This window comes from Lampetra planeri, chromosome 4 (assembly GCF_965212315.1).
Source record: "Lampetra planeri chromosome 4, kcLamPlan1.2.h2, whole genome shotgun sequence".
NCBI lineage: Eukaryota > Metazoa > Chordata > Hyperoartia > Petromyzontiformes > Petromyzontidae > Lampetra > Lampetra planeri.
In genome coordinates this window covers 29,285,550-29,311,760 of record NC_136110.1, presented here as the reverse complement: position 1 = coordinate 29,311,760, position 26,211 = coordinate 29,285,550, and the positions used below count along the sequence as shown (strand labels likewise).

Sequence of the window (26,211 nt, the reverse complement as noted above, 5' to 3'; positions counted from 1 at the left end):
GTAAGCCTCCTACTCACCATTCCCCCACACCCCACAATCTTATGACAATCGTTCTATCGGCGTCACGTGACGAGGAATCCATAAAGAACCCTCGCAGGGCAGTTGCAGCCCTTTGTGTTGGGGAACGGCCCCGCGCAAGCGGATGTCACAGAGCTATTTCTGGAATTCCTTCAAGTGACCTCACGGTTCACAAAATTAGGTGGGGCATCTTATTTTCCCACTCGCTCTGCCAGCCACAAAGAGTGATGACTGTGTAATATAAAACAATGTACACGCATTAAGTGCGTAACCCAATGTAACGTGGTTTGTTTGTGTCCAGTTATTAGTGACCGGTGTGAAATAATGAAATTGCTACACGAAAGAACGTGTGGATTCATCGTAAGCGGCTGCCTGGATTCGAACCTAGGTGATTAGCCGTGACCTCGATTGAGACACATCTTTGGTCTATTTTATTACACGCTTTCTATTAACTCACTCTGTCTGTTGTTGGTGTTGTCGTTGTTGTCGTATCCTCAAATTTGTAACTCAAATTTAACCCACTTCCCCATGTGATATCGACCGCAAACGTGGTATACTTATGTCATACTGATGACAATACAGTACTACATTCTATCTTTTTTTTTTTACAATATTTTTTATATGTTATGTTTCGGCTTGGGTCTGATTGTCCACGCTCAACTGACGTTGGCTGTAAATCACCACGGCCCCTCCTTACGTTGTGGCAAGCTTCGGGGCCACTTCCTGGAGTCGTGGAGTTCTTCCATTGCTAATAGGGTACATTTCACTAAAGCGTGTTTTTTCAGTTTTTTTATGTTACTTTTTTTTCAAAATGTCGTTTTCCGTAACGACTGATATTTCATTGTAAAGATGTTTGATTTTATTTAGTTAGATTGGCCACTCGGTCGTTATTTCTTGACCACGTATCAAGCCCCGTGCTCTCGCTTACTTGTCCTCACTTGACTTGAGTGGCAATGCGATGTCTCCAACTTGTGTCGGGCTGTGACGGTTCCACCTGAAGACGGAAGCTTGTGTTGCCTCCGAAACGTCGTGATTTTTATTTTATTTTACTTTTATTAATTTTTATTTTTTTACCTACGTGACTTTACCGAAAAACCTAAGAATATAAATGTTGTATGGCCCGCGAATGACGTTATAAATATCCAAATGGCCCTTGACAGAAAAGAGTTTCCCCACCCCAGCTCTAAATAGAGAGACCAGGGAGATGAGTGATGGAGACTGCACCGCGCCCATTCGCCTTTGTCTTCCGTGTCACGCCAGGTACACATTTGAGGCTGAGTCGACCTAAGGGAGGCCCCGGTTCAGATAATCGTCACCACCACGACCGCCATTATCTAAAACTAGAACCTAAACTATGTTTATTTTACCAGGCACAGCCCACTGAGCTGTATAGCTGCGACCTAGCCACAGACGATAGCTCAACGAAGTAGCTTACCACGTGGAAATGTATATCAGCCAAATACTCTCAGCGCGTGTTTCTAAACGTGGAGGGGAAAAAAACGGAGGACCCGGAGAAAAATCCACGCGATCAAGATGACAATCATGCAAACTCCAAATATACAGCAGGCGTCTGGTGGCTCATCGGAATCGAACCTACACGACCTTCTGCATACCGGGCGAGGGAGTGAACATCTCGCCACCGCTAACATCAGCACCACGCATCACGTGGTCAGCTCCTGCCTCTTGCGAACAACAGGCGGCGTGTGGCTGTGAATGGGGTAGGGGTGGGGAGGGCGCTCTGTGACTACCCGATAGCTGAGGGCAGTGTGTGCCGCCGTGCTGCTGCTGGTGGTTGATGGTGGGAGAGAGCGGAGAGAGAGGAGGGGGGGGAGAGAGGGGAAGAGAGAGAGAGGAGGGGGGGAGAGAGGGGAAGAGAGAGAGAGGGGGGGAAACGCAGGGAAGACCGCTTGCAGTCAGCCCACACCCACTAAACGAGCAAACAGCAGCAGCAGCACCACCGAAGCTGTCCATCCGCCTGCTGCAACAACGGCAGTCTGAGATCTTCCCGTCGGACGCTGCTGCTGCTGCTGCTTCTTCACCGGGCGCCTCTCGTCTGTCAAGGTGCCTCATTGAGTGACCCGGTGAGATGCGTGCACGCTGTTTGCGTGGGGAGCGGTCGTGTAGCGGTTAGCGCGCTGCGCTGCGAACCTGGAGGCCCGGGTTCGATTCCCGCTCACGGTCAGCACCCAGTGACGATTATCTTAACCGGTCCTGGGCCTTCCCCTAGGTCGACTCAGCCTCAAATGAGTACCCGGTGCGGTGTGTATACATGTCCACTAGGGAGACAAAGGCGGCCGGGCGTGGTGCTGGCCACCCACTCCCTCGTGTGCCGTGCCGGCCTTCATCGGTACTTTGCTAACAGCACTTGCCCCTACAGTCTGTTTAGGTTATATGGGGGATATTTGTCTTTGCTGTAAGTGATGCGTGTGCACACACACACGTCTGTGCATATAACACGTGAACACACACACAGACGTGCACACACACACGCGTGTACGCACACACAGACGTGCACACACACACACGTGCACACACGCGTGAACACACACAGACGTGCACCCACACGTGTACACGCGTGAACAGACAGACGTGTTCACACACGCGTACACACACACACACGCGTACACACACACACACAGACGTGCACACAACCCAACATCTGATCACACAAGCGAGACATCCGCGTGTGCACATTGCAGGCGAACAAAGACAAAGGTCGCCCATAGCGTAACCTCCACGGGCTGTTTGGGGCAAGGGCTGTTAGCGAGCAGCACTGAATGGAGGCGTTCACGCCACACCACACGGTGTGGCCGGGCGCGGCGGTTGTGGCCGACAAAAACCCCACACCAGGCCGCCTTTGTCTCCCCGGTGATGCTCAAGATTCACGCGGCTCACGCACACACACAGGGAATATCGCCGACTGTGTACGCCATACAGTGCGTCTGTGATGCCTGCATGTCACACTGATGGGGTAGCAGTCGCGTGGGGGTCAAGCGCCTTGCCCCTACGGACCCCGGCCACCCGAGTTCGATTCCCCGCTCGGCCAGCGACAAACCGGTCCTGGGCGTTGCTCTAGGTCGACTCAGCCTAAAATGAGTGCAGTAAATACCGCCGCTGGGGAGACAAAGTCGGTCGGGCGTGGTTGCTGGACCCGGCACCTTCTTAGGTGCTACTCGCTAGCATCATCATCATCACAGTGGCTATGAGATGTTAACTACCCCGCCTGGTATACAGGAGGTTGTGGGTTCGACCCTGACGCCTGCTGTATATTTGGAGTTTGCGTGTCGCTCTCATCATCATCATCACAGTGGCGAGATGTTAACTACCTCGCCTGGTATACAGGGGGTCGTGGGTTCGATCCCAAGTTTGCGTATTCTCTCTTTCTCCCCGTAATTGCGTGAATTTTTCTCCTGTTTTAACCTCCCATTTTGGAATCGCCATCAGGTCAGGCCCACTGAGCTAAATAGCTATTTTTTAGAAGCGACCTGCCCACAAATGATGGCTTATCACGTGGAAATGTATAGCAGCTAAATACTCTAAACGTACGCTTCCAAATGTGGATGGGGAAAAAACCCGAGGACCCTGAGAAAAATCCACGCAAACCGCGGGGGAGAGAGATACTGCGAAATCCCAAACACACAGGCGTCAGGGTCGGGATCGAACCCACGGCCGTGTTAACTACCTCGCCTGCATACCAGGCGAGGTAGTTAACATCTCCGCCACTGTGATGATGATGATGAGAGAGAGACACGCAAACTCCAAATAAACAGCAGGCGTCAGGGTCGAACCCACGACCTTCTGTATACCAGGCGAGGTAGTTAACATCTCCTAGCCACCGTGATGATGAGAGAGAGAGAGACACGAAAACTCCAAATATACAGCAGGCATCGTCAGGGTTGGGATCGAACCCACGACCTCCTGTATACCAGGCGAGGTAGTTAGCATCTCGCCACCCATGGCACCACTACTGCCAGTTCCAGCACCGCCCGGGTCAAACCCGGACGGTTGGCAACCCTAGCAGCGCAAAACTGTCCCGCCGAACACCGATTAATAATGCAGGTTGTAGTGAAGTCATTGAAGCGTATGTACTGTACATGTTGTCCTGGCAAGCACGTGGATGGACATACCGTGTTCGGAATATAACGGGGGGTTTTTTGGGGGGGAAGGGACCCCCAGAAATGTAAACTTAAAATAACGCACCGAACGCAAATGACATACAGCGTACAATAGAGCAATGTCCAACTGATTACTGCCTGTGGTGATGCTACGTTGGCAGTGGTGCACAAGGACAAATAACAACAACGAAAGGCGCAACGCCCTTACCCATAGGCAACGTTTCGGGCAATTGTCCTATTCCATTGCACAATGCCATGCACCGACACGTCACGTGCCAGGCCATCCCAGTTCTGCATCGCGTGGGATCAGATGCCTCATTCGGTATCTTCCCGAACGCTCCTAGGCTGGTTCGTAGCCAGGATCATTGGCGTAAGGCACTAACTACCACTAAGATTACAAGGTAAAGCCTATCCGTAATAATTTTCTACAGTATTACTAAACATAAGTTGCATTATAAATAACATCATGGGTGCTAATTGCATCTCACAACACTGTACAAGAATTATATCCATAATCACATGAAGGGCTGAATCCTATTTATAACAAGACACAATTGTAAGCTGTCCCTATCATCCTATGAGAGCGAGGGTTGTTGTTAAAACAACGAGATGCAGTTATCGTGAGGACAAAGCGAGACGAGACGGATGTTGGGCAGTGTGTTGCGATCGAAACGTCGTATTGTATTTTGCAGAGGTGTGGACTCGAGTCATGTGACTTGGACTCGAGTCAGACTCGAGTCATGAATTTGATGACTTGCGACTCGACTTGGACTTGCATAACAATGACTTTGTCCCACCTCTGAGATGTGGACTCGAGTCATGTGACTTGGACTCGAGTCAGACTCGAGTCATGAATTTGATGACTTGCGACTCGACTTGGACTTGCATAACAATGACTTTGTCCCACCTCTGGTATTTTGTTTATTGTATTATTACTATTTGAACCTATCTGCGTGACTTTAACACGACATAGTCCGTCGACGGTCACGTGCTTATGCAATTGAACTCCCAGGATGCACACCTGCACCCTCGCGGTCCCGTGTCACCTGAGACCAGGAGACGAGTGACAATTCAGAGCGCCACGTTTGCGAACATTCTTTACCCCAAGTTACACACAGCTTGCAGAGCGCAAATCCAACTCACGATTAATGTACACCCACAGCCCCCACCGCCCCCCCCCCCCCACTTTTTTGTCAATCCACTGCTGGATGAGGGCCTGGCGAGGCCACTGCAGGTCTTGAGAGCATTACGTGACGATCCTTCGCCATGCTATTTGATGAAGGCAGAGGGCACGGATACACACGTATGTGTGTATGTTGAACTTCTTTCGCGCCGCACGTCGCCAAACCGTGCTAGTGCTATTGTACTGGACAACAGTGGATGCGCTGCACTGCCCTATGCTGACAATGTTGCCCAGCGCAGCCTATAACACCTGTTATGCACGGTGGTCGCCCATCCGAAAAACCGTTCAGGTGCAAGCCTACTTAGCTTCTGCAATCTGACCAGATTAGGCACAGTGGGTGATGTGGTCATAGGCCCCGATTAATAGTTCCAGATTATTAATATCGTCAAAAGTATTGTAATAATGTCCTGTATTTATAATAATATAAGAATAATGTCCTTTGTTTACTCAGGAAAGCCTCACTAAGTCTCACTACTCTTTTGCAGGAGGGTCCTGCTGTGCATTGGGATGTCTGGTGAATTCCATTTTAATTAGTATTTTTGTACTGTACATGCAAGGAAACTGGAGTTACCAGGATTAAACCCCCATGCGAACGGGGAGGGTAAAACGAAAATCTCCGCACGGATGGATTAGAGGATCTGTTGCTATACTACCAGCTGCTCGCAACCTCGCACCGTGAACTTACACAACACCCAGTATTCCCCAGGAGTCAATATCCCATCCAAGCACACCTTCACTTCCTCAGACATGCCCGGTGTCACACAGGCGGACGACCGCAAGCTGCCGCCGCCGTCATCGTAGCAACCGAGTTGAGCGAGGCCTTAGTCAAGGGATGGGAAACGTCCAGCCCGCGGGCCGTATGAGGCCCGCGAAATCATTTGGTGTGGCCCTGCCAAGGCAACCGCAGGCGGGACTCGAAATTCAATAAATCTAGGAGCAAACCTGGAAAAGCAGTTGCGAGTAGCATCATCATCATCAATACCAGCTAACATCGCACGCCTCACCAAAGGGAGAAGCAGTTCCAGCCATCGCATTAGGGGCGAGTTAATTAAATGTTTGACCAAATATAACAGGCGAATTTTTAAGTTGATAATTTTGTATGGCCCGCGAATGATGTTGTAAATATCCAAATGGCCCTTGGCAGAAAAAAGGTTCCCCGCCCCTGCCTTCGTCCAACGCTTGCAAACGTGCGTGCTTATTTGATTGACAGGCGGTTGGGATCATTGACTTCCCGCACGGGGCTTTCAGTGGCGTGAACCGTCGAGTGGCCAGGCGGTGCTACGAAGAGAGAGAGGTGGGGGGGAGGGAACCCCATTTCGTTCCATGCCACCAGGGCCCATGCCGACCTCGCGAGGCCACCACACGCGGGGGCGGGGGGAATGAAGGCCACGTGGATCATCAGACAATTAATGCACCGATGCTTCATTCGTGACAGATGGATCGTTAACACGCTAAGGTTGGCCAGGTCAATGGCTCCGAGGCCCCAAAACCTGAGCAGAGTTTCAGTGTGGAGCCTGGAGCTGGGGTCATTGGGAAACTCCGGAGCCTGGAGCTGGGGTCACTGTGAAACTCCGGAGCTTGGAGCTGGGGTCACTGGGAAACTCTGGAGCCTGGAGTTGGGGTCACTGGGATACTCCGGAGCCTGGAGTTGGGGTCACTGGGATACTCCGTAACTGGGACACTCCGGAGCCTGGAGCTGGGGTCACTGGGAAACTCCGGAGCCTGGAGCTGGGGTCACTGGGAAACTCCGGAGCCTGGAGCTGGGGTCACTGGGACACTCCGGAGCTTGGAGCTGGGGTCACTGGGACACTCCGGAGCCTGGAGCTGGAGTCACTGGGAAACTCCGGAGCCTGGAGCTGGGGTCACTGGGAAACTCCGGAGCCTGGAGCTGGGGTCACTGGGACACTCCGGAGCTTAGAGTTGGGGTCACTGGGAAACTCCGGAGCCTGGAGCTGGGGTCACTGGGACACTCCGGAGCCTGGAGCTGGGGTCACTGGAAAACTCCGGAGCCTGGAGCTGGGGTCACTGGGAAACTCCGGAGCCTGGAGCTGGGGTCACTGGGAAACTCCGGAGCCTGGAGCTGGGGTCACTGGGACACTCCGGAGCCTGGAGCTGGGGTCACTGGGAAACTCCGGAGCCTGGAGCTGGGGTCACTGGGAAACTCCGGAGCCTGGAGCTGGGGTCACTGGGAAACTCCGGAGCCTGGAGCTGGGGTCACTGGGAAACTCCGGAGCCTGGAGCTGGGGTCACTGGGACACTCCGGAGCCTGGAGCTGGGGTCACTGGGAAACTCCGGAGCCTGGAGCTGGGGTCACTGGGACACTCCGGAGCCTGGAGCTGGGGTCACTGGGAAACTCCGGAGCCTGGTGCTGGGGTCACTGGGATACTCCGGAGCCTGGAGCTGGGGCCACTGGGAAACTCCGGAGCCTGGAGCTGGGGTCACTGGGAAACTCCGGAGCCTGGAGCTGGGGTCACTGGGACACTCCGGAGCTTGGAGTTGGGGTCACTGGGAAACTCCGGAGCCTGGAGCTGGGGTCATTGGGAAACTCCGGAGCCTGGAGCTGGGGTCACTGGGAAACTCTGGAGCTTGGAGCTGGGGTTACTGGGAAACTCTGGAGCCTGGAGCTGGGGTCACTGGGATACTCCGGAGCCTGGAGTTGGGGTCACTGGGATACTCCGTAACTGGGACACTCCGGAGCCTGGAGCTGGGGTCACTGGGACGCTCCGGAGCCTGGAGTTGGGGTCACTGGGAAACTCCGGAGCCTAGAGTTGGGGTCATTGGGAAACTCCGGAGCCTGGAGCTGGGGTTACTGGGACACTCGGGAGCCTGGAGCTGGGGTCACTGGGACACTCCGGAGCCTGGAGTTGGCGCTACTGAACAAACTCTGATGAAATGGAGTCCAGAGGGCTGTGATATTACAGCTTCTACAGTGCCATGGGTCAAGCTCCCCCCAATCTTATCTGATACTCCAGCCCCCCCCCCCACACACACTTTGCACTTGGCATACTCCACACCACGGAGAGGGGCCGACAACACAATCTAAGAACGTTTGAATCTCGCGCACGCAATGTCGATGCATGCATTGCAAGCTTCATACAGTACAGTTAACATTAACAGCAGAGGCTGAAAACCGAGCCATAACTAACATCAGTGACATCTGAACCGGTGCTGCAGCCCTCGAGGAATATCATTTGCGCGTACAGTCTGTTCATAGCGCGAGTTGGGTACAGCGCCATGAATGTATTAGGGAACACAATTTTTATAGCGCGGATGCGAATTGCATATGACGCGATCGAGTGAACGGAACGACGTCCCGCGGGCAGGAATAAGCGGCCGTGCAGCTGCCTTCGGCGTAGCGTCACGCAACAAGGCACTGGGATGCTGCTGGATGCTTCTAGATGCTACCTACGCGCCTCGGTCTTTGTTCGGCCCGCGTACACATCTCACGTGTCATCGCGGACTGTGCTTTGCCCCGATATATTATTCATTATGACGCGATTTTTCGATAACGCTGCGTTTCTTCAAGAACGCAACTACCGCGTTACAGGAGAACTCTTTAGTTTAAAGCGAGCAAAAAAAATCTCAATGGATTACTTGTACAATCAGCGATAATAATAATAATACTGCTTTTTTACAACTTAAAGAGGCTGACGCTATAGTAGTAGGTTTTTACCCTTTTAAACTGGTACAAAACTGACACCTTTATTCAAGGAATCATGTTTGCAATAACCACAACACAAGTAGTCAAAAAAGCAAACAAAAAGAAGCAACTCTGATAATAATGATAATAATATGCACTGTCCTTGAAGTTGATTGGTCCACACCCGAGACGGCTTTCTTTAGAGAAATCCGTCTACCAGTGCCGGCCCGAGCCTCTTGGGGGCCCTAAGCAGAATTTGATTTGGGGGCCCCCCTCCCACCACGCAGACTCATCTGTGCTAGAAGATTATTGACACAAATGTCACACTATAATGTTATAGCGAATATTATAAACGAATACAGTGAGGTTTTCACTTGTTTAAGTTATTTAATTGTAAAAAAAAACGATTCGGGGGCCCCCTGGTGGCCAGGGGGCCCCAAGCAGCCGCTTAGTTCGCTTATGCCTCGGGCCGGCCCTGCCGTCTACCCGTACCCGGGAGGGTACCCGGGAGGGTACGGGTAGGGTACGGGTACGGCCGGGTACGGGTTCCCGTTTGCGACCCTGGTGCGGCCGGGTACGGGTAAGGAATCAAAACCCGTTTGCGACCTCTGAGCCAGCCTGGAGATAGGGGGGAGGGAGGGAGGTGCTTCCTCGTGTCTTGAGCAAGCCTGGATCTGGAGCCTAGCGACCGGAGCCAGAGGCCAGAAAGGCAGAGCACTGCCAGCCGCAATACACAGGCGATGATGCACCGCGTTGTTTATTCAGTGATCATGAACGGGCTAAATAGCCGCACATATTTGCTTAGATACAGAGGTGGTGGGGCACCACAAAGAAGCGAAAAGACGACCAGAATAGGCGCCAACTTTCGCCGTGGCTTTGTGGCCTCAAAATGTTTGCGATAAGTTTGTTGCCCTTTCCCCGCTCACCTCCGATTCGCACGGTTGGCTACGTATGGTCCGAAAGAAGCTCAACATACAGTACATCCACAATAGAGGGTTTGTTTGGGGGGTTAGATCGCGTAAGTATAAAAATGTGTCGTTAAAACCCGCCACCACCCGACACAGCCAACTAGTAAGGTTTGTCACGTAAACAGAACGTGACCAATTCGTTATTAGTACAGCACACCGGTGTGTACATACAGAGTACATACATGCATAAATTGAGATGTTTGGCTAACTCGATCGGTGGCAATGGGAACACCTGGAGGAAAACCTCGCGATTGAGTGAGTGGGCAACACTCTACACCATGCAGATGGAACAGACAACGAGTAGACTTTTCGAGGCTACCGCATTTTCCTGGAAAGCCGAAATACGACCTTTAGACCACCGATGGGAAGAGAGTTTCGCAACATCTGCGCGTGATCCACCAACCCTAGCTGCCTCCACCAGTGCTGGATCACAGGCCACGTGCGTAGCCAACGCCGCCCGGCAAACAGACGGTGATTTTTTGGTCGTTCGTATAGTTTAGTGCGTCCGATATATTAAATGAATTCCAAAACAGTGTCAGCGTCTCGCCATTTGTAATATTTATTCGCGTAAAAAAAATGAATGGATTGTAAATATATGGGTCGGTCGTGTATGTACAATATGCACGTTTTTAGATATCAACAGAGAATATCAGGAAACATGCGCGAGTTAGAGAAGACATATCCATAAGAGGTGTTTTTGGGTTAGATCGCGTAAATATAAATGTGTCGTTAAACCCGCCGCGACCCGGCACGGCCGATTAGTAAGGTTTGTCACATAAACAAAACGTGCTAATTCGTTACTGGTACAGCACACCGGTGTGTTGGAGAGTAAACCCACAACATTTACAATTCAAGTACGACATTGCGCCGGTTATTACAACCAGCATCATCAGGCGACAGCCACAGATGTGGAGGAATCCTCCTGTTGCCGCCTTAAATAGAGGGATACGCTTGATGTCATCACTTGTGAGCCAATCAGGTGCGAAGACCAGAGGGGGGTGAGGTGGGGGGCGGGGAGGTAATGTATTCATATAAATCACAATGGTAATCTATAATTATTGCTCAGGTTATTCACAGTTAAACACATTCCTGCGGAGGGAGCTGGTAGGAACGTTGGGTTGCTCGGTCAATAGCCAGGGTCAACGGCGACGTGGTGTATTCCGCAAATATGCCCGACTGTGAAATGTCACGAACGCATCTGCGCGTCGAGCAGCGCTGTTGGCAGCGACTTGTGGATCATTTTGCGGTCACCCTTCTTCCTCTGAGCAAACACCTCGGTGGTCATTGTCTGCCGAGAACACGTCAAGATGCTCCCAACAGCAACAGCGCCCAGAAAGAACTACAAAAAATACAACGCATTTTATTTCAGGAGCTGAAAGACGAGACCGGCTGAGAACAAAGCGCCGATACACGCGTGGCCCACGGCCAAGGCCTGCCTGTGCAAACGTGCAGAGCTGTTGAAACGTGCCCGAATTCACGCGCACAGCCTTCAGGGGCTATGGGCTCTGGAGTTTGAAATGTCCACGGTTGAAATGCAAAACATGAACGCTCCCGTAAATCCTACGGTTACTGTGGCCATTAAAACCAGCAGCATCGCGCTGCGTGTTACGACCGGACATGCACGGCGAACATTAAAAGAGCGTTGGTTTTTGGCTCGTGATTCAGCTTCACCATTCGTCTACTTTCGCATTTGAAAAGAAGAAAACTAGAACTTGAACAACCAATGTGAATAACTCTGGATTATTTTTACACATTTGGTGGTAGTGGTGGTGGTAAAACGGGGTGGGGGGGGGTATAGAGAAGGGCAACTATACTCGCAGGGGCCCCACTCAAACATATCGTTCAGCTGGAACCTACGTCCCACTGCATCGCGCGCTTTCGGATGCGCTTCTGCGGCCGTCTGGAACGCTCTTCCTTCTGATGCGAGGAAGCCACTGGGAGCTATGCACTTTTACATTATCTCGATTGAAAACGAATTCCTTCAGAACGGCCTTTTCTGTTAAGTTTGGTGTCATCCCCCCGCACCTGCGGTTACCACGGTTGCCTACGTACGGTGCGAAAGAAGGTCAAGTGACATCACATTCCTCAAAGCAAACAGAAGCATAACTCCGCCCTTACTCCACACAAAGACTACAACACCCTCGAGTCCATCAGAATCCCTCTGGTGGCTCGCTGATCGCGACATCAACATTTATCTCCTGAAAATAATGCTGCCATAATGTAAGGAGAGAACCAGAACCCAATTTTGCAAGGGCATTCCACTGAAACTGGTCTGGAGAGCCGATAGGTTGCTGGATCGTAAGCTGTTCTCGTCCACGTTTGGAAACAGGGTGGAATTCTGCTCATGGTGTCTGTTGTATGTGATTCTCCGCAGCAGAGTAACACATTCCTGCGGAGGGAGCTGGTAGGAACGTCGGGTTGCTCGGTCAATGGCCAGGGCCAAGGGCGGCGTGGTGTATTCCACAAATATGGCCGACTGTGAGGGCGGGCACATGCCGGCGTGAGTAGGTTAAACGTTGAGTTTTATAAGGGCACCACGGGGTGACCAGCCCCTCCCCACCCAGCCCCTCCCCACCCTCCCCTCCCCACCCAGCCCCACCCTCCCCACTCTCCCCTCCCGACCCAGTCCCTCCCTCCCCACCCAGCCCCTCCCTGCACGACGGACCGACACAATAATCCCCTGTGGGCTGGTGTAACCAGGAGGTTCCTACCAGAATAATGCGTTTGTGTATTACATAACTGTTTGTCTTGGTACGTGTGTCTCGCTCGGCGTGTCTTTGTGTGTATCTTTCTCTCTGCATGTGTGTCTGCCGATGATGTTCCCGTGTCTGTGTTTTATCATTCATTCTTACCTGATGATGGTTGCTTGTGTTGCAACCGAAACGTCGTATTCTATTATCATTTTATTTTCTACGTGACTTTACCGAAAGAACCAACGAGTGTTACAAAACTCTTCTTTAGAACTCTCTCGAAGAGCCCTCTCTTCGCGAACATCAACGGGAGAGGCACACGGGACGGGTATTTTCGATTTAGACAACAACAAAAACCACACTCGGCTGCTTCAGAATAATCAGCCCTCGATGATCGAGAGCGAGCGCATGGCAGAAGAGATCCCTTGCGAGCAAGCACCCACCGTAGGCTCTTCTCCGGGGACGCGTGACAAACGCTGCATCGCGTACGCGGCACGCAGGTGATGCATCATTGATGGGACCCGCGCTCAGCGTTACCGCAACGAGAGATGTTGAGTTCCCGCATTTCACCGTTTTACAGTCGGGTGAGCAGAGGTCACTCGAAGTACTTCCACGTCCAGCACCAATTTATAACCTTGCTTCGTAAGTGTGGGGAGCCTGGCTTTTTTTGGGGGGGCATTAAGCCATTAACTTCACATTGCTTGCAAGCTTTATTTTTGCCCGCGACCGAATCAGCCGAAATGAGCCCCATCTCACCAGATCGAAGAAGCTGATCAGAGTTAAGCCAGGTTCGTAGCGAGATTGAAAGCTAATTTCTTGAGAACCGCTTTTTGTTCTCAGCCTGTTGTCCTCCCCCCGCTCCTCCGATGGGTTCATGTTCACGATGATAAAATTCTTACTTTTGAATGTTGCACCTGAACGTACTTATCATCATCCGAGAGGAGGAAGCGCCGTGAGACGTTACTTGAACGTTACATTGGATTTCGGGCGGAGGGGTGGGGCGAGGGGTGGGGTGAGTGGAGTAAGAACTTTGGATCGGGTCGAGTGTGAGAGAGCCTCGTGTAAAAATGCGGGCTAAAGTCCCCCGAAGTGCAACACCAATCCTCCCGCCTGTCAACTTCAGCACAAAAAAACACTGACAGCTCCAATCCACCCGTTTATCGCCGGTAAATGCGCGCACACACGCACACACACGCACACACACACGCACGTACACACACGCACACACACACACACGCACACGCACACACACACGCATACACACGCATACACACGCACGCACACACACACGCACACACACACGCATACACACGCATACACACGCACGCACACACGCATACACACGCATACACACGCACGCACACACACACGCACACACACGCACACACGCATACACACGCACACACACGCACGCACACACGCACACACACGCACACACACACACGCGCCCGCACACACGCACACACACGCACGCACGCACACACGCACACACACGCACACACACACACGCGCAAGCCCGCACGCGTAACCGCGTGTGCAACGACGCTGCTGGTTATTCGTGTGTGTGTGTGCGCGTGTGTGCGTGTGCGTGCGTGCGCGCGCGCGTGTCCAAGACGACTCGGCCACCGCTTCGTTGCGCAACGAAGCTCGCGCCGCCTCCAACGTCGGTGCCGCCGACCGCCCGCCCGCCCGCCCGGCCACTTTCGAGAATCCCAGCGGAGCGGCCGAACGCGCGCGTTTCGTCGTGCCGCGCATTGCGCAATGTCCACGACTATCGGCGAGCACAATCTGCTGTCGTAAGGACGGCTAACCGTGACCCATAATCGCTGTCGCCCTATATAGGCCAGGCGGAGGGGGCGGGGAGAAAGACTCTGCAGCGAGGGGCGCGTGGAAGCATTTGCGACGCTGTTGGATGCAAGCGACTGGGCCATGGAATTCTTGGATAAAACACTCAATGGATACTTTGAGAAATTGCTGGGCCCCAGAGGTGAGATCCACGCACTTAACAACAACAATGATTCATTCTAAATGTATATTCTGGCCACGTGTGGCATATTGAACACGTGTGATGGACTGTTGGTGATGGTGCCGCGCTGTAACGGCGAACTGACTGCGCTTGCAAATCCAGAGGCCCCCAGTCGAAATAATTGGATGCAAGTTTCTTAAATCGCCCTCCTCGCTCGCTTTCAGACGCACTTCAGCGGCCGTCTGGAACGCTCTTCCGTTATTAGGAAGCCACTGGAGCTATGCACATTTAAATGTAGATTCAAAAGAAATTTCTTTAGAACTGATTTTGTTGTGTTGATTTCGCTATCCTTCCTCGCACCTCCGATTAGCACGATTGGCTACGTACGGTGCGAAAGGAGTTCAACACACGTACGTGAGTGGTGTATGACGACACAGTCATTAGGGAGGTTGCGTGTGGCGGGGGAAAGTGTGGCTACTCACACCTCTTCCAAGACATCTGGCCAGTGTGGAAGAGTAGGCCAAATACCCTCTAGAGGGTTTGTCTGGAGCTTCCTCTCGGCGGAGGCTCTTCCACTAGCAGTGACGTCAGCAGGGAATTGCACGGCTGCGCCGTTAGCTTTGCATGATTCTCGTGTAAAATACAAGCGATGTTCTGGAAGAGCTATGAAGCTGAAATGTGGCACAAATATAACGAAGTCTATGCTTATAACTACAAACATACGAAAAACGAACGTTTTATATTTCAATTTCAAACATGTGCCGTGACCGGACCTGTTGATGATACAGTATTAAGTTACTTCTGCAGCAAATGTTAAACAGTATAATACGTGACGGGGTTAATTACAATGATAACAGGAAAGGGACACGTAAACGTGTCACCCAAAACGCCGGGAGCTGTCAACTACGGCTCGGGTTTGCACTTCAGCGGGGAAGGGGTGGTGCAGTGGTGCAATGGTGCATCTCGCTTTGCTCTCCAAAACCCTCCCCCATCAAACTCGAGTTCGAATCCATGGGCACGGCTCACATGAGCGGCGAGTTACATCTGAACGAGTCCCCTGCCCAAGGTCTCCCCACACACCGTACGGGTCACGGGGGGGGTTTTGTTTGACCATACTTCCCCATGCTGGTGAAGGCGGGTGCATGTAGAGATCTGACAACATAAAAACAACGGTGAAACATTTCGAATTTTACGCACTCCCTTAGCCGCCTACAAGCTCACAGCCTGCAACACTACTGCCCTGCTATGTCCATGCTGGTCGAGCATCCAAGCACTTTGCTCGTCTCAACCCGAGCGAGGTCTCCACCTGGATCGGGCGAGCATACCTGGCGATTTGATCACAGCTATAGGTGGGCAAATGCGCTACAGATTCGGCCCCGGGACCGCATGGCTCACGCCGCTGTTGGCAGAATGGCCTTCGTTCGAGGGGGCTTTGAAAGGGTGAGCTTGGCCTGCTCTTCCTTGCTGGCCGGATGTCTTGGAGAAGATGTGGCGGAACCCACACTTTACCCCGCAACACACACGACCTGCTTGCTGATCAACTGTGGGGGGGGGGGGAGGGGAGAGGGGGGGGGGCTGAGCTCTATGATCGCTCGGTTGTCACCTTTAACGTCAGCGCCGCCGCCTCCGCTGTCACGCCGCAGATGCGCGCGTCCGCGGCTGGCCCCTGCTCGACTCGTACGTGCCGACCGCCGCCGTCACCGCCCTCTACTTCGCCTTCATCTGGCTGGGGAGCGCGTGCATGCGCAACCGGCAGCCCCTCGGCTTGCGCGCCTCCATGGTGGTCTACAACTTCCTCGTCACACTCCTCTCCGTCTACATGTTCGTGCAGGTGCGTGCGTGCAGGTGCGTGCGTGCAGGTGCGTGCGTGCAGGTGCGCGCGTGCAGGTGCGCGCGCCAGCCCCCCGCCACCCATCCACACCACCTCCCCCCCGCCCACCCCTGCAAGGAGCCAGCGGTGATGGTAGCAAATGCAACCGTGAAGATTGATTTTTTTCATTCACACTCTGGGGTACAACGCACCGCTCGCTGCAGGAGTTCCGAATGGAAAGCATTTCTTGTTTTACGACTCGACATTCAAGGGAATATTAACATGGGGGTGGGGGGGGAGGGTGGCAAAACGTCAGAGAAAAACCTCGTGCTGTTATAATTGCTTGGGGTACGGAGTTTTCCATCCCGTAGGAACACCCAGGCTTCTGATCAGGCGTGGCCGTGGGAATTTGCCATTAGGCACAAGCACTGCTGCCTGCGAGTGTCGGAATTGATTTCACTGCTTGTGCTTAATGGGCCTGCAGAGACCAGCATTTTCTCAGCGAAAGTCACAGTATCTGCAGTGTGTGTGTGTATATATATAGCAATTGCAAGTCAAGTGAAAGTCACGCAGTGTCACATTTGCACAGTTAGCTACCCAGCATCGCTCCCTAAAGTCGACACACTGATCGGTAACGCTGCCCTAAATTAGACGACCTTGATGCTTCTGAACAACAGCGCGCATTCAACGCAGAGACATCTCGCTGCTGTCTGCTATGAAGAAGGGAAATTGCCAGAAGAGTCACAGTATGTATTATTACTTTTCCTTTAGGCTCGATGTAATTGACGAAGAATTATTTCATCATTATAAATGTGTGCGATGAGTTTCGGTTGTTTGTGCTTGTGCTTGTTCTCATATTCACGAGAATATGCTTGATCGGTAAAGTAATTTTATCGAGTCAAACAACAGCAGGATTAATGGTAGATTACTTGCTTTAAAACTCAAGGCGTTTTCTCACTCAAATGAGTATGGGTCGGTAATGAATTCCTGTTTACAACCCTGAGCCAGCATTACACATTCCCTTGGAAGGGCGGTTGATGCTTTACATCGGACAACCACTGCTGGCTTCCCTAGAAGGTGGCATTCACTTTTATGGTCTCGTCAAGAAGCATGAACCACCACGAGAACTCCGGGCATCCTCGCAGTGGCTTTTGGCTGACCATCGAACAGAGAAGGTCACCGCATCGCGCGCTTTCAGATGCGCTTGTGCGGCCGTCTGGAACGCTCTTGTTCACGATATTAGAAAACCACTGGGAGCGATGCACTTTTAAATCTAGATGGGAAAACTCATTTATTTAGAACTGCTTCTTGTGTTGAGTTTGATGTCCTTCCCCCACCGCCTCCGATTTGCACGGTTGGCCACGTACGGTGCGAAAGAAGTTCAACAACAACACCTGCCAAACGGAGGTGCGGGGGAAGGACAACAAACTAAACACAGAAAGTTCTTCCAAAAAAAAAATAGTTTTCAATCTAAATATAACAGTGCATGGCTCCACTGACTTCCTAATATCGGAAGGAGGTGCGTTCCAGACGGCCACAGAAGCGCATCCGAAAGCACGCGATGGCTCGTCAAAAGCCGCCGCGAGGATAACCGGAGATTCGCGTGATGGTTTATTCCCCTTGACAAGCTCAGCAAGGTATTGTGGTTCATTTGTGGCAAGCACTTTATGTGTAACGAGTCCAACCTCATCATGTATTCGTCCGGTAACAGCACACTGTGCAATGGTCAGCACACTCGACTTGCATTCTAGAGGTCATTGGTTCAATTTTCCGGCACGGCAGTTTAAACAATGGCACTTTATTCATGAATCCCTCCAACTATGTCCACCCAGCGGTAAACAGTAAATGGGTACACTACAGTCAAGCACTTTTAAATCTAGATTGAAAACTTTTTTTTAATGCTTTTTGTGTTTAGTTTGTTGTCCATCCCCCGCAGCTCCAATTAGTACGTTTGGCAAAGTACGTTGCGAAAGAAGTTCAACGTACACACCGTACAGACGATCGGCAAGTAACGTGTGGCGGTGTAAAGTGTGGGTACTCCCACCCCCTCCCAAGACGTTTGAGTGGAAGAGTAGGCCAAACACCCTCGAAGGGGGAGTGACTCTCTAAAGCCATGCTGGTGCAGGCCCTCCTGCCAGCAGAGGCGTGAGCAAAACAACCGCAGGTTACCATCGCAACCCAGGGTCACTTCACGCAAACGAGTCTCATCTTGGACTCACCTGGTGGAACAAACGTAAACTTGAACTTTCACCGTAACTCTCCCACAAACATTTCCCGTGGTGGGTGGGTGGTGGGGTGGTGGTGGTGGCCACGCAGCAATCAAAACCCCAGCGCCGTGCTGTACTCGTAAGTATCCACCGGGCACAAGGCTGATTAAGAGAACCATCTTGAGAGAGAGAGGGAGATTGTGGGCTTGTGTGTGTGTGTGTAAAACGGCGGTCTCCCAGTTACGCGTCGGGCAACGCAACGGTGCCACCCCATCTGAATGTTAATGAGAGGCCCCCACCCCGAAGCCATGGGCCGCGTCCCAACACTCCAGGACTCTTTGTGCGCTATCAGAAGCAGCGAATGGCGTGACCGGGCTCTTCCTTTCAGCGAGTCAGGGACACAAGCACACAAAGACACATACACACACACGAGGTTCTTGTAGTTCTCATAAGGGATTCACAATGCCCTCTTTGTTTTTACGCCGTTTAAATTTTGTCTTGGGTAGAAAAGGGCCACTTGGTTAGGCTTGAACATCACTGCTGCCAAAAAATATGGTCTGGATCTATATTCTTTTTTTTACGCGTATTTTATTTTTTACATGCTCATGCTTTCAGCTTTTGTTGAACATTGGTGGGAAAACGGCATTGGTTCATCAATTGATATCGATTATGATTTTTGTTCACCAGTTATCTGTAAGCTTTTGACGACCTCAAGCGATTCCTCTGCCAGATTTAGTTTTTTGCAGTTCACAAAGTTGAGGCATTCCTCCTCTTTGAATGTTGAAAAAAAATTATAATTCCCCCTAGTAATCTCCTTTACTTCATCATCCAGTCATCTAGTCTCAAAGCGACCTTCAGCTCATTTCCCTTGCGTGACCTAACGTCTCCAGGCTGTCTCCATCTCATCTAATTGCACGCCCCCGTAAGACACGTAATACTTCCCGTGATTTATTATTACGTGTCAGGAGATATCTGGGTTTTCTATTCGCACCGGCACATTAGAGACTCGCGACACGAGTACACCTCCGTTTTAACGCCGTTCATAAACTGACCATTCAAAGTTTGGGCTGGGTTTTTATTTTTTGCAAGGTTCAAACAAGTTGACATTCAGTTTCATTTCAGTTTCATTTATTTGGTATAGCCCTGTGAGCCATTCGGCTCTTGAATCGGGTGCAACCGCAACAAACAAAAAACAAAAACATGAACAAGAAAACATCTCAAAGTGACTATGCGCAAACAGAAAAATCCAGGAAAAAACAGCAGAAAAAGTGGCCAGGTGGTTCAGAGGTCATGTCACTGAGCTGGTACCGCGAAGAAACCCGCTTTCAAATACAGACCACCGCCCGTCATAAAACCAGCTGCCGCAGTGCAGCGAGTTCATGGGCTCATCCGAATCGCCAATGGTTGGACACATAAGGAATCATGTTAAAGGTGGCGTTCAACTTAATTTCGGCAACGACAAAAAAGGTTGCCCTGAGAATTTAAATTATCCGTTTGATTGTTTTGCGACTAACGTTGCTCTGCAGTGGGGCAAAGGTTCAGTTTCAGTTTTGCAGTTTCATTTATTCGGTATAACCCTGTGAGCCATGCGGATCTTGACTTGGGTGCAACCGCAACAAAACAAAAACATGAACAAGAAACATCTTAAAGTGACTACGCGCAACAGAAAAATCCTGGAAAAAACAGCAAAGTCTTCCAGAAAAAACACCGTATTTCAACGCTGTGTGCAAAAAACCCAGTGGGTTGCAAGTCAAACAATAACAAACATAACACAATGTAGATTAAAGTTATCAGGCTAACTCTGTACTACAACAAACAAACATGGCTAAACCAAAACGTTTTCAAAATCACCAACATAAAGCTATAAAAACAATGTAACAGTGATCATAGGAACTGTGATTCACATTTAACAATAAACGATATACATAACATGCACGACCAAACTTTGCAACCATAGCTGGCTGCATGAGTGGCTCCATAACAGCAGGAGCAAGGCACTGCCACCATGGTGTGGACATGAAGCCTCTTAGAGAACTCAGAAGTAGTTCTGTGATGTCCGCTTCTATGGACCATTCTGCAACGTACTCTTTGGTTCTTTCGATAAAGTCACGTAGGTATAAAATAAAATAAATTAAATCACGATGTTTCGGGCGCAACACAAGTGCCCCTTTATCAGGTGGGACAACTACAGCAAGAAACAATTGCTGAAGAGGGCAAAAGGGTCATTTATTTTATTTTATACCTACGTGACTTTACCGAAAACTTCAAATCTACATTCTGCGACGCTCTGTGAAATTTTGAAATGGATTTTTCGTCTCGTGACGTCGAAAGCAGAATGGGGACAAAACTTTGGAAAAAGGCGAAAATAATTGTATTTTAATTTTTTTAAAACACATTTCATGACAATTTCAAAATATTGAAGGTCACAGAGGAGTTACAAATGGAGCGCTGGGTCCATGTTGCGGCACATTGTTGACAAGACATCTCACCTCAACCGTCTGCTCAAGATACTTCGAATAGACTATTTAAATAATTCTACACGTGTACACTGAACCATTGAGGTACATAAGTACATTCACACGAGTCTCAGGTGGAGCACAATTAGTTAGGTGTATCACCCGTGCGTGACCTTTATGTAACATTGCTCACTGGCTAAATGTTTAGCACCACCAAATGTCCGCCGTGGGAAACGTGGTGTCGATCGCTGCAGCTTGTGGCATTTAAACTCAACAGTCGAACTTTGCATCTTGTAAAATGGTCAGGATGTGGGTAGCACAGTAATAATAATTAAATAAAGCAAATATCTATAATAATCAGCCCTTTGTCAATCCAATGGTGAATGTAGGCCCTCCCCGTGGCATTGTTGGTCATTGAGTATTGTTTGGCCATACTTCACCATGCTGGCAAGAAGGGGGGAGATCTTGATTTGAAGCTTTCGTGACTGCAGGAATCCATACTCTTTGGTTCTTTCGGTAAAGTCACGTAGGTAGAAAAATAATAGATCACGACGTTTCGATCGCAACACAAGCAATCGTCATCAGGTGGGACAGTTTGTCACTGCAGAATGGTCCTCTTGCATGCAACTGTCAGCAGCCATGGTCAATCCACTGCTGGATGAAGTTCTCACCAAAGCCACCGCCCGCTGTTGAGCAACGTGATGTAATTTTTATGAGCACATTAAACATCGCGCCACTGACGATTGCCACTGTCACACGCAACGCCTTATCTCTCTTCACAGCTGTGTGTGGGAGCGTGGCAGGGAAACTACAGCCTCAAATGCCAAAACACCCGCAGCAGCGGTGACGTGGACGTGAAGGTAAACATTAACTTTTTTTTACTTTAATAAAAATGTATACATGTTTTTTTTTTTAACCCGGGAAAGCCTCACCTGATCTCAAGGCCATTTTCAGGAGGGTCTTGCTAAGTTTTGCTCCAAGTGAGGCAACGGTGTTATACGCTTTTTTCCGTCCTTCCTTTTCCCAGTTGACGGACCGATAGAGCACTAGCCTCTTGTTGCAGAGGTTCCATGTTCGAGCCCCACGGCCGCCCTGGTTAATACAGTGCCATGAAGAAGGGCCATTGCCCAAAACGTCTCCTAATTATAAACTTTCCCTTTATGGTCGGTGAGCGGGTGACCGGCGTAGGTTATCAATCAACCCGACCACTTTACATTTAATTCTGTCGAGTGCGGCGCGATAGCGACCGAGCGCTCCGCCCCACCTCGGAACGCACGAACGCCCGAAGGCGCCACCGTTTTCACAAAAGGAACGCCCGGACTCTTCCGTCGCTTTCCCGCAGGTGGCTCGTGTCCTGTGGTGGTACTACTTCTCCAAATCCATTGAGCTGATGGACACGGTGTTCTTCGTGCTGCGCAAGAAAATCAGCCAGGTCAGCGTGCTGCACGTCTACCACCACGCGACCATGCTGAACATCTGGTGGTTCGTCATGAACTGGATTCCCACCGGCCACAGTGAGCAATCAAGCACGCACTGCACGGTAGAGTCGGCGAGGCGATTGGCGGTCGAGTGATGAATTTACACCGATCCTTCCTTGAAGGTTTCCAGGATAACAGACGTATGCTTCGCCTGATTGCCTCAGCCACTCCAAGCACCTTGTCATCACATCCTAACTTTCAACCTTACCAATTGCCCCCTTGCTGCTGTCTGGTCAGGGCACCCCCCCCCCCTCCATCCACCAGGGGAAGCTGTCCCTGTAAAAAATACCGTGAGGTCAACCATCACGTGGTTGTTGTCAACCACATGTATGCATGTTGAACGTCTTTCGCACCCTACGTAGCCAACCGTGCTAAAACATATATGATTCTCAAATCGAATCGTTACCCAAGATCACGGCCCTCGAATCGTAACAATTGGCTGCATTGCTATGGGGGGGGGGGGGGTAAATCGTTATTTTCCTGCAACTCAGCAGTCTCCTGCGTATAAGCCACAAGCCCTCTTGCATATACGCCATAAACTTGGCTTATTGAATTATGCTGACATTTTTTGCTGCCACGAACACTCGTAAAAAAAATCACCACAAGGTGCTCGCTCGTATGTCAGACCATGCTATTCCCGCAAAGCACACTGAAATATAAATGCTCTACATGGCAGCTTAGTTGAGTCAATTATTCATCGTGTATAAATTATGTACGACGATAGCTCTTCGGTGACGACCAAAAGAGAAAAGCACTTTTCTGAAATTATTTTTGGGGGGGGGGGGGGGGGAAGAGACATTTTAGTCTCGGCTCAAAATAGCTTCGCTCCAGTGGTGGCGAGGCGCAGTTCCAAGTGCACTGGGGTTCTAAACCCGGCCAACCGGACGACAATTTCGGGCCATGGCCAACATCAGCGTTGAACTTCTTTCGAGCTTGTATGTAGCCAACCCTGCTAATCGGAGGTGCAGTGATATTTGAATCGCTCCCTCCCACACCTCCAGCGGGGAAAAGTACGTTTCAACAATACCCATGACCCACAAATGGCCTTGCCAGGTTTTTTTTATCAAGCGGTGGATTTACAGAGGGTTGAAAACAATTCATGTTATTATCATGCGGAGGTTACTGCGAGTCTCATGCATTATTGGATATAGGAGTGTGAAGCTATACCATGGGCTGAAGTGAATTTTCAGCCTCTTCCGAGGCGTCGGTTGTCTACGTACGGTGCGAAATAAGTTCAACGTACATACGTACACCTTGACCAACGCTGACCGACCAGCGTGGGAAAAGATCAAATCATCCTCCGTGACCCACATGGCGTGGGGAGGCCCTCATCCAACAGTGGATTGACAAAACACATTCCTGCGGAGGGAGATGGTAGGAACGTTGGGTTGCTCGGTCAATGGCCAGGGTCAACGGCGGCGTGGTGTATTCCGCAAATATGTCCGACTATGAGGGCGGGCACAAGCCGGCGTGAGTAGGTTAAACGTTGAGTTTTATAAGGGCACCACGGGATGACCAGCCCCTCCCCACCCAGCCCCACCCCTCCCACCCCCACCCAGCCCCACCCCTCCCACCCAGCCCCACCCTCCCCACCCAGCCCCTCCCCACCCTCCCCACCCAGCCCCTCCCCAACCTCCCCACCCAGCCCCTCCCCACCCTCCCCACCCAGCCCCTCCCCACCCTCCCCTGCACGACGGACGGACACAATAATCCCCTGTGGGCTGGTGTAACCAGTAGGTTCCTACCAGTAACAACCGTTCGTATTTGTGTAATTATGCATTGAAGAGCCCTGTTAATATTTATATATATATACACACACATATATAATATATATACAACAGTAGTTTAGTGCAGCAGGGGATAATGTGCAATTGTGCCACATCACCATTTGTGAAATTGAAGTTGGGGTTAAAGCTTATTCATAAATTCATGAAGGTACAGTGGTTCGAGGCTGTTAGCAATGAGCACGGTTTCGGTCACGTTCACCCAACTGGTTTTTTTTTTACGTTGCAATAAATCACCGGAAAAAGTGCTGGGGAAAGGTCACGTACGACAGTGCGATTACGCAGGCCAGGCCAGAGGGAGCCAGCATCTTCCGTTGTTACATTGCACAGGTAATCTGGACTTGGACGACTGCATTAAACCAAGGACAGACGAATCTGTGCATTGTCACAGCAAGTGGTTGGATAACGAAGTGGTAATTGTCAGACTGGCTTAGACATCTCTGCTGCACAAGCCACGCAAGGAGAACTTCCGTTAATTGTGTTATTACATTGTTGACAACGGTGACTGGATCGAGGAAGATACGTGGATGTGAATATCGTGGAATTGTGATTAATTCAATTAATCAACCTTCGTTCTCTATATTCAATTAAAATGTGTTTCGCCTATCATCATATGGGCTTTAAACCCCAACGAGGAAACGGGTAGCTAATTGCCAATCATCCATTAATTTGTGCATGGCTAAATGTTTTTCGGCATCATTGACAGCATGGCAATTTTACAGTGACGTCAATTTCATAGCGACTGGAATTTTAACAAATGTTATCTCGTGTAACTGACGGCATGTACAATTATGAGCGATGTGGATTTTAATATTTGCTATTATTAGAAAACATATGGAACGGTTATTCCGAGTAACCTGCGTTTTACGAAATTTTACTGGAACCTTTATTCACACTACAAGTACAGCAAAGCACAAAAGCAATACAATAAGCATGTTCAAATACATTTAATACATTTAAGACGGTCACCACACCACGTGCTTTCAGGTGCCTTTCTGCGGCCGTCTGGAATGCGCTTCCTTCCGATAAGAAGAAACCACTAAAACTATGCACTTTTCAATAATTTAGATTGAAAACTAATTTCTTGAGATCTGCTTTTTTGCGTTTAGTTTGTTATCTTTCCCCCACACCTCCGAATAGTACGCTTGGCTATGTAGGGTGTGAAAGAAGTTCAACGAACATACATACATATATACATAAAGAATGATGAGAACACTGGTATTGAGATAATGCTCATAACCATGACATTTGACATCGTGTCGTATCATGAACAATCTAAACCCATTACGTGTTCGAGGGTGGCCCAGTGGATGAATCGTGAAAGTGTCGACCTGGCACATCCTAGAGCCTTGGCTCGAATCCAGGTTGCTACCGCCTCTGATTGAACGGAACCCCCCAGTGTAGTGATGTAATGATCCAAGCTGAACACACCAATGATGCACACACATCAAATTAAAGTCGGTTTTGCTGTTGAGTTTTGGCAAAACTTCAAGCTCCAAGACTTACAAAAGCACGGTTGGCTACCCACAATGCAAAAGAAGTTCAACATGCATACATCGTGGACAAGGAGATCACAGGTCACTGGACGGAATCTCAGTGGCAGCTCTCCTGTGTCCGCTTGCACGGATAAGTTTTGTAGCAGGAAGTGTTGGACTGCTCTGTGCGAGTTCTGAGTGAATTGTTTTCCCAAGACAAGACACAGGCAGTACAAGTGGGGTAACATCGGGGGGGGGGGGGGGGGGAACCACAAAGGGGCCGTCCATAAATGACGTCACGCACCTAGGGGGGGGGCAGACATTTGTGACGATGTGTGACGAGGGGGGGGGGGGTTGATAAATGTGACGTCACAACATAAAAATGCGCAACTTTTAAGAAATATAGACAACACATTCTACT

The 26,211-nt window shown here is 50.4% G+C and overlaps 1 protein-coding gene across 1 annotated transcript in view; it reads left to right on the top strand.

The window, feature by feature from the left end:
• Positions 1-1,964: 1,964 nt before the first annotated feature.
• Positions 1,965-26,211, top strand: part of LOC144717911 (very long chain fatty acid elongase 5-like) — a 29,302-nt gene continuing 5,055 nt past the window's right edge. The window contains exons 1-5 of the mRNA XM_078593714.1: positions 1,965-2,099; positions 14,457-14,601; positions 16,224-16,411; positions 21,836-21,913; positions 22,396-22,567. Coding sequence (XP_078449840.1) covers positions 14,544-14,601; positions 16,224-16,411; positions 21,836-21,913; positions 22,396-22,567 — 496 coding nt within the window. The 5' untranslated portion in view covers positions 1,965-2,099; positions 14,457-14,543. The remainder of the gene's footprint in view (positions 2,100-14,456; positions 14,602-16,223; positions 16,412-21,835; positions 21,914-22,395; positions 22,568-26,211) is intronic.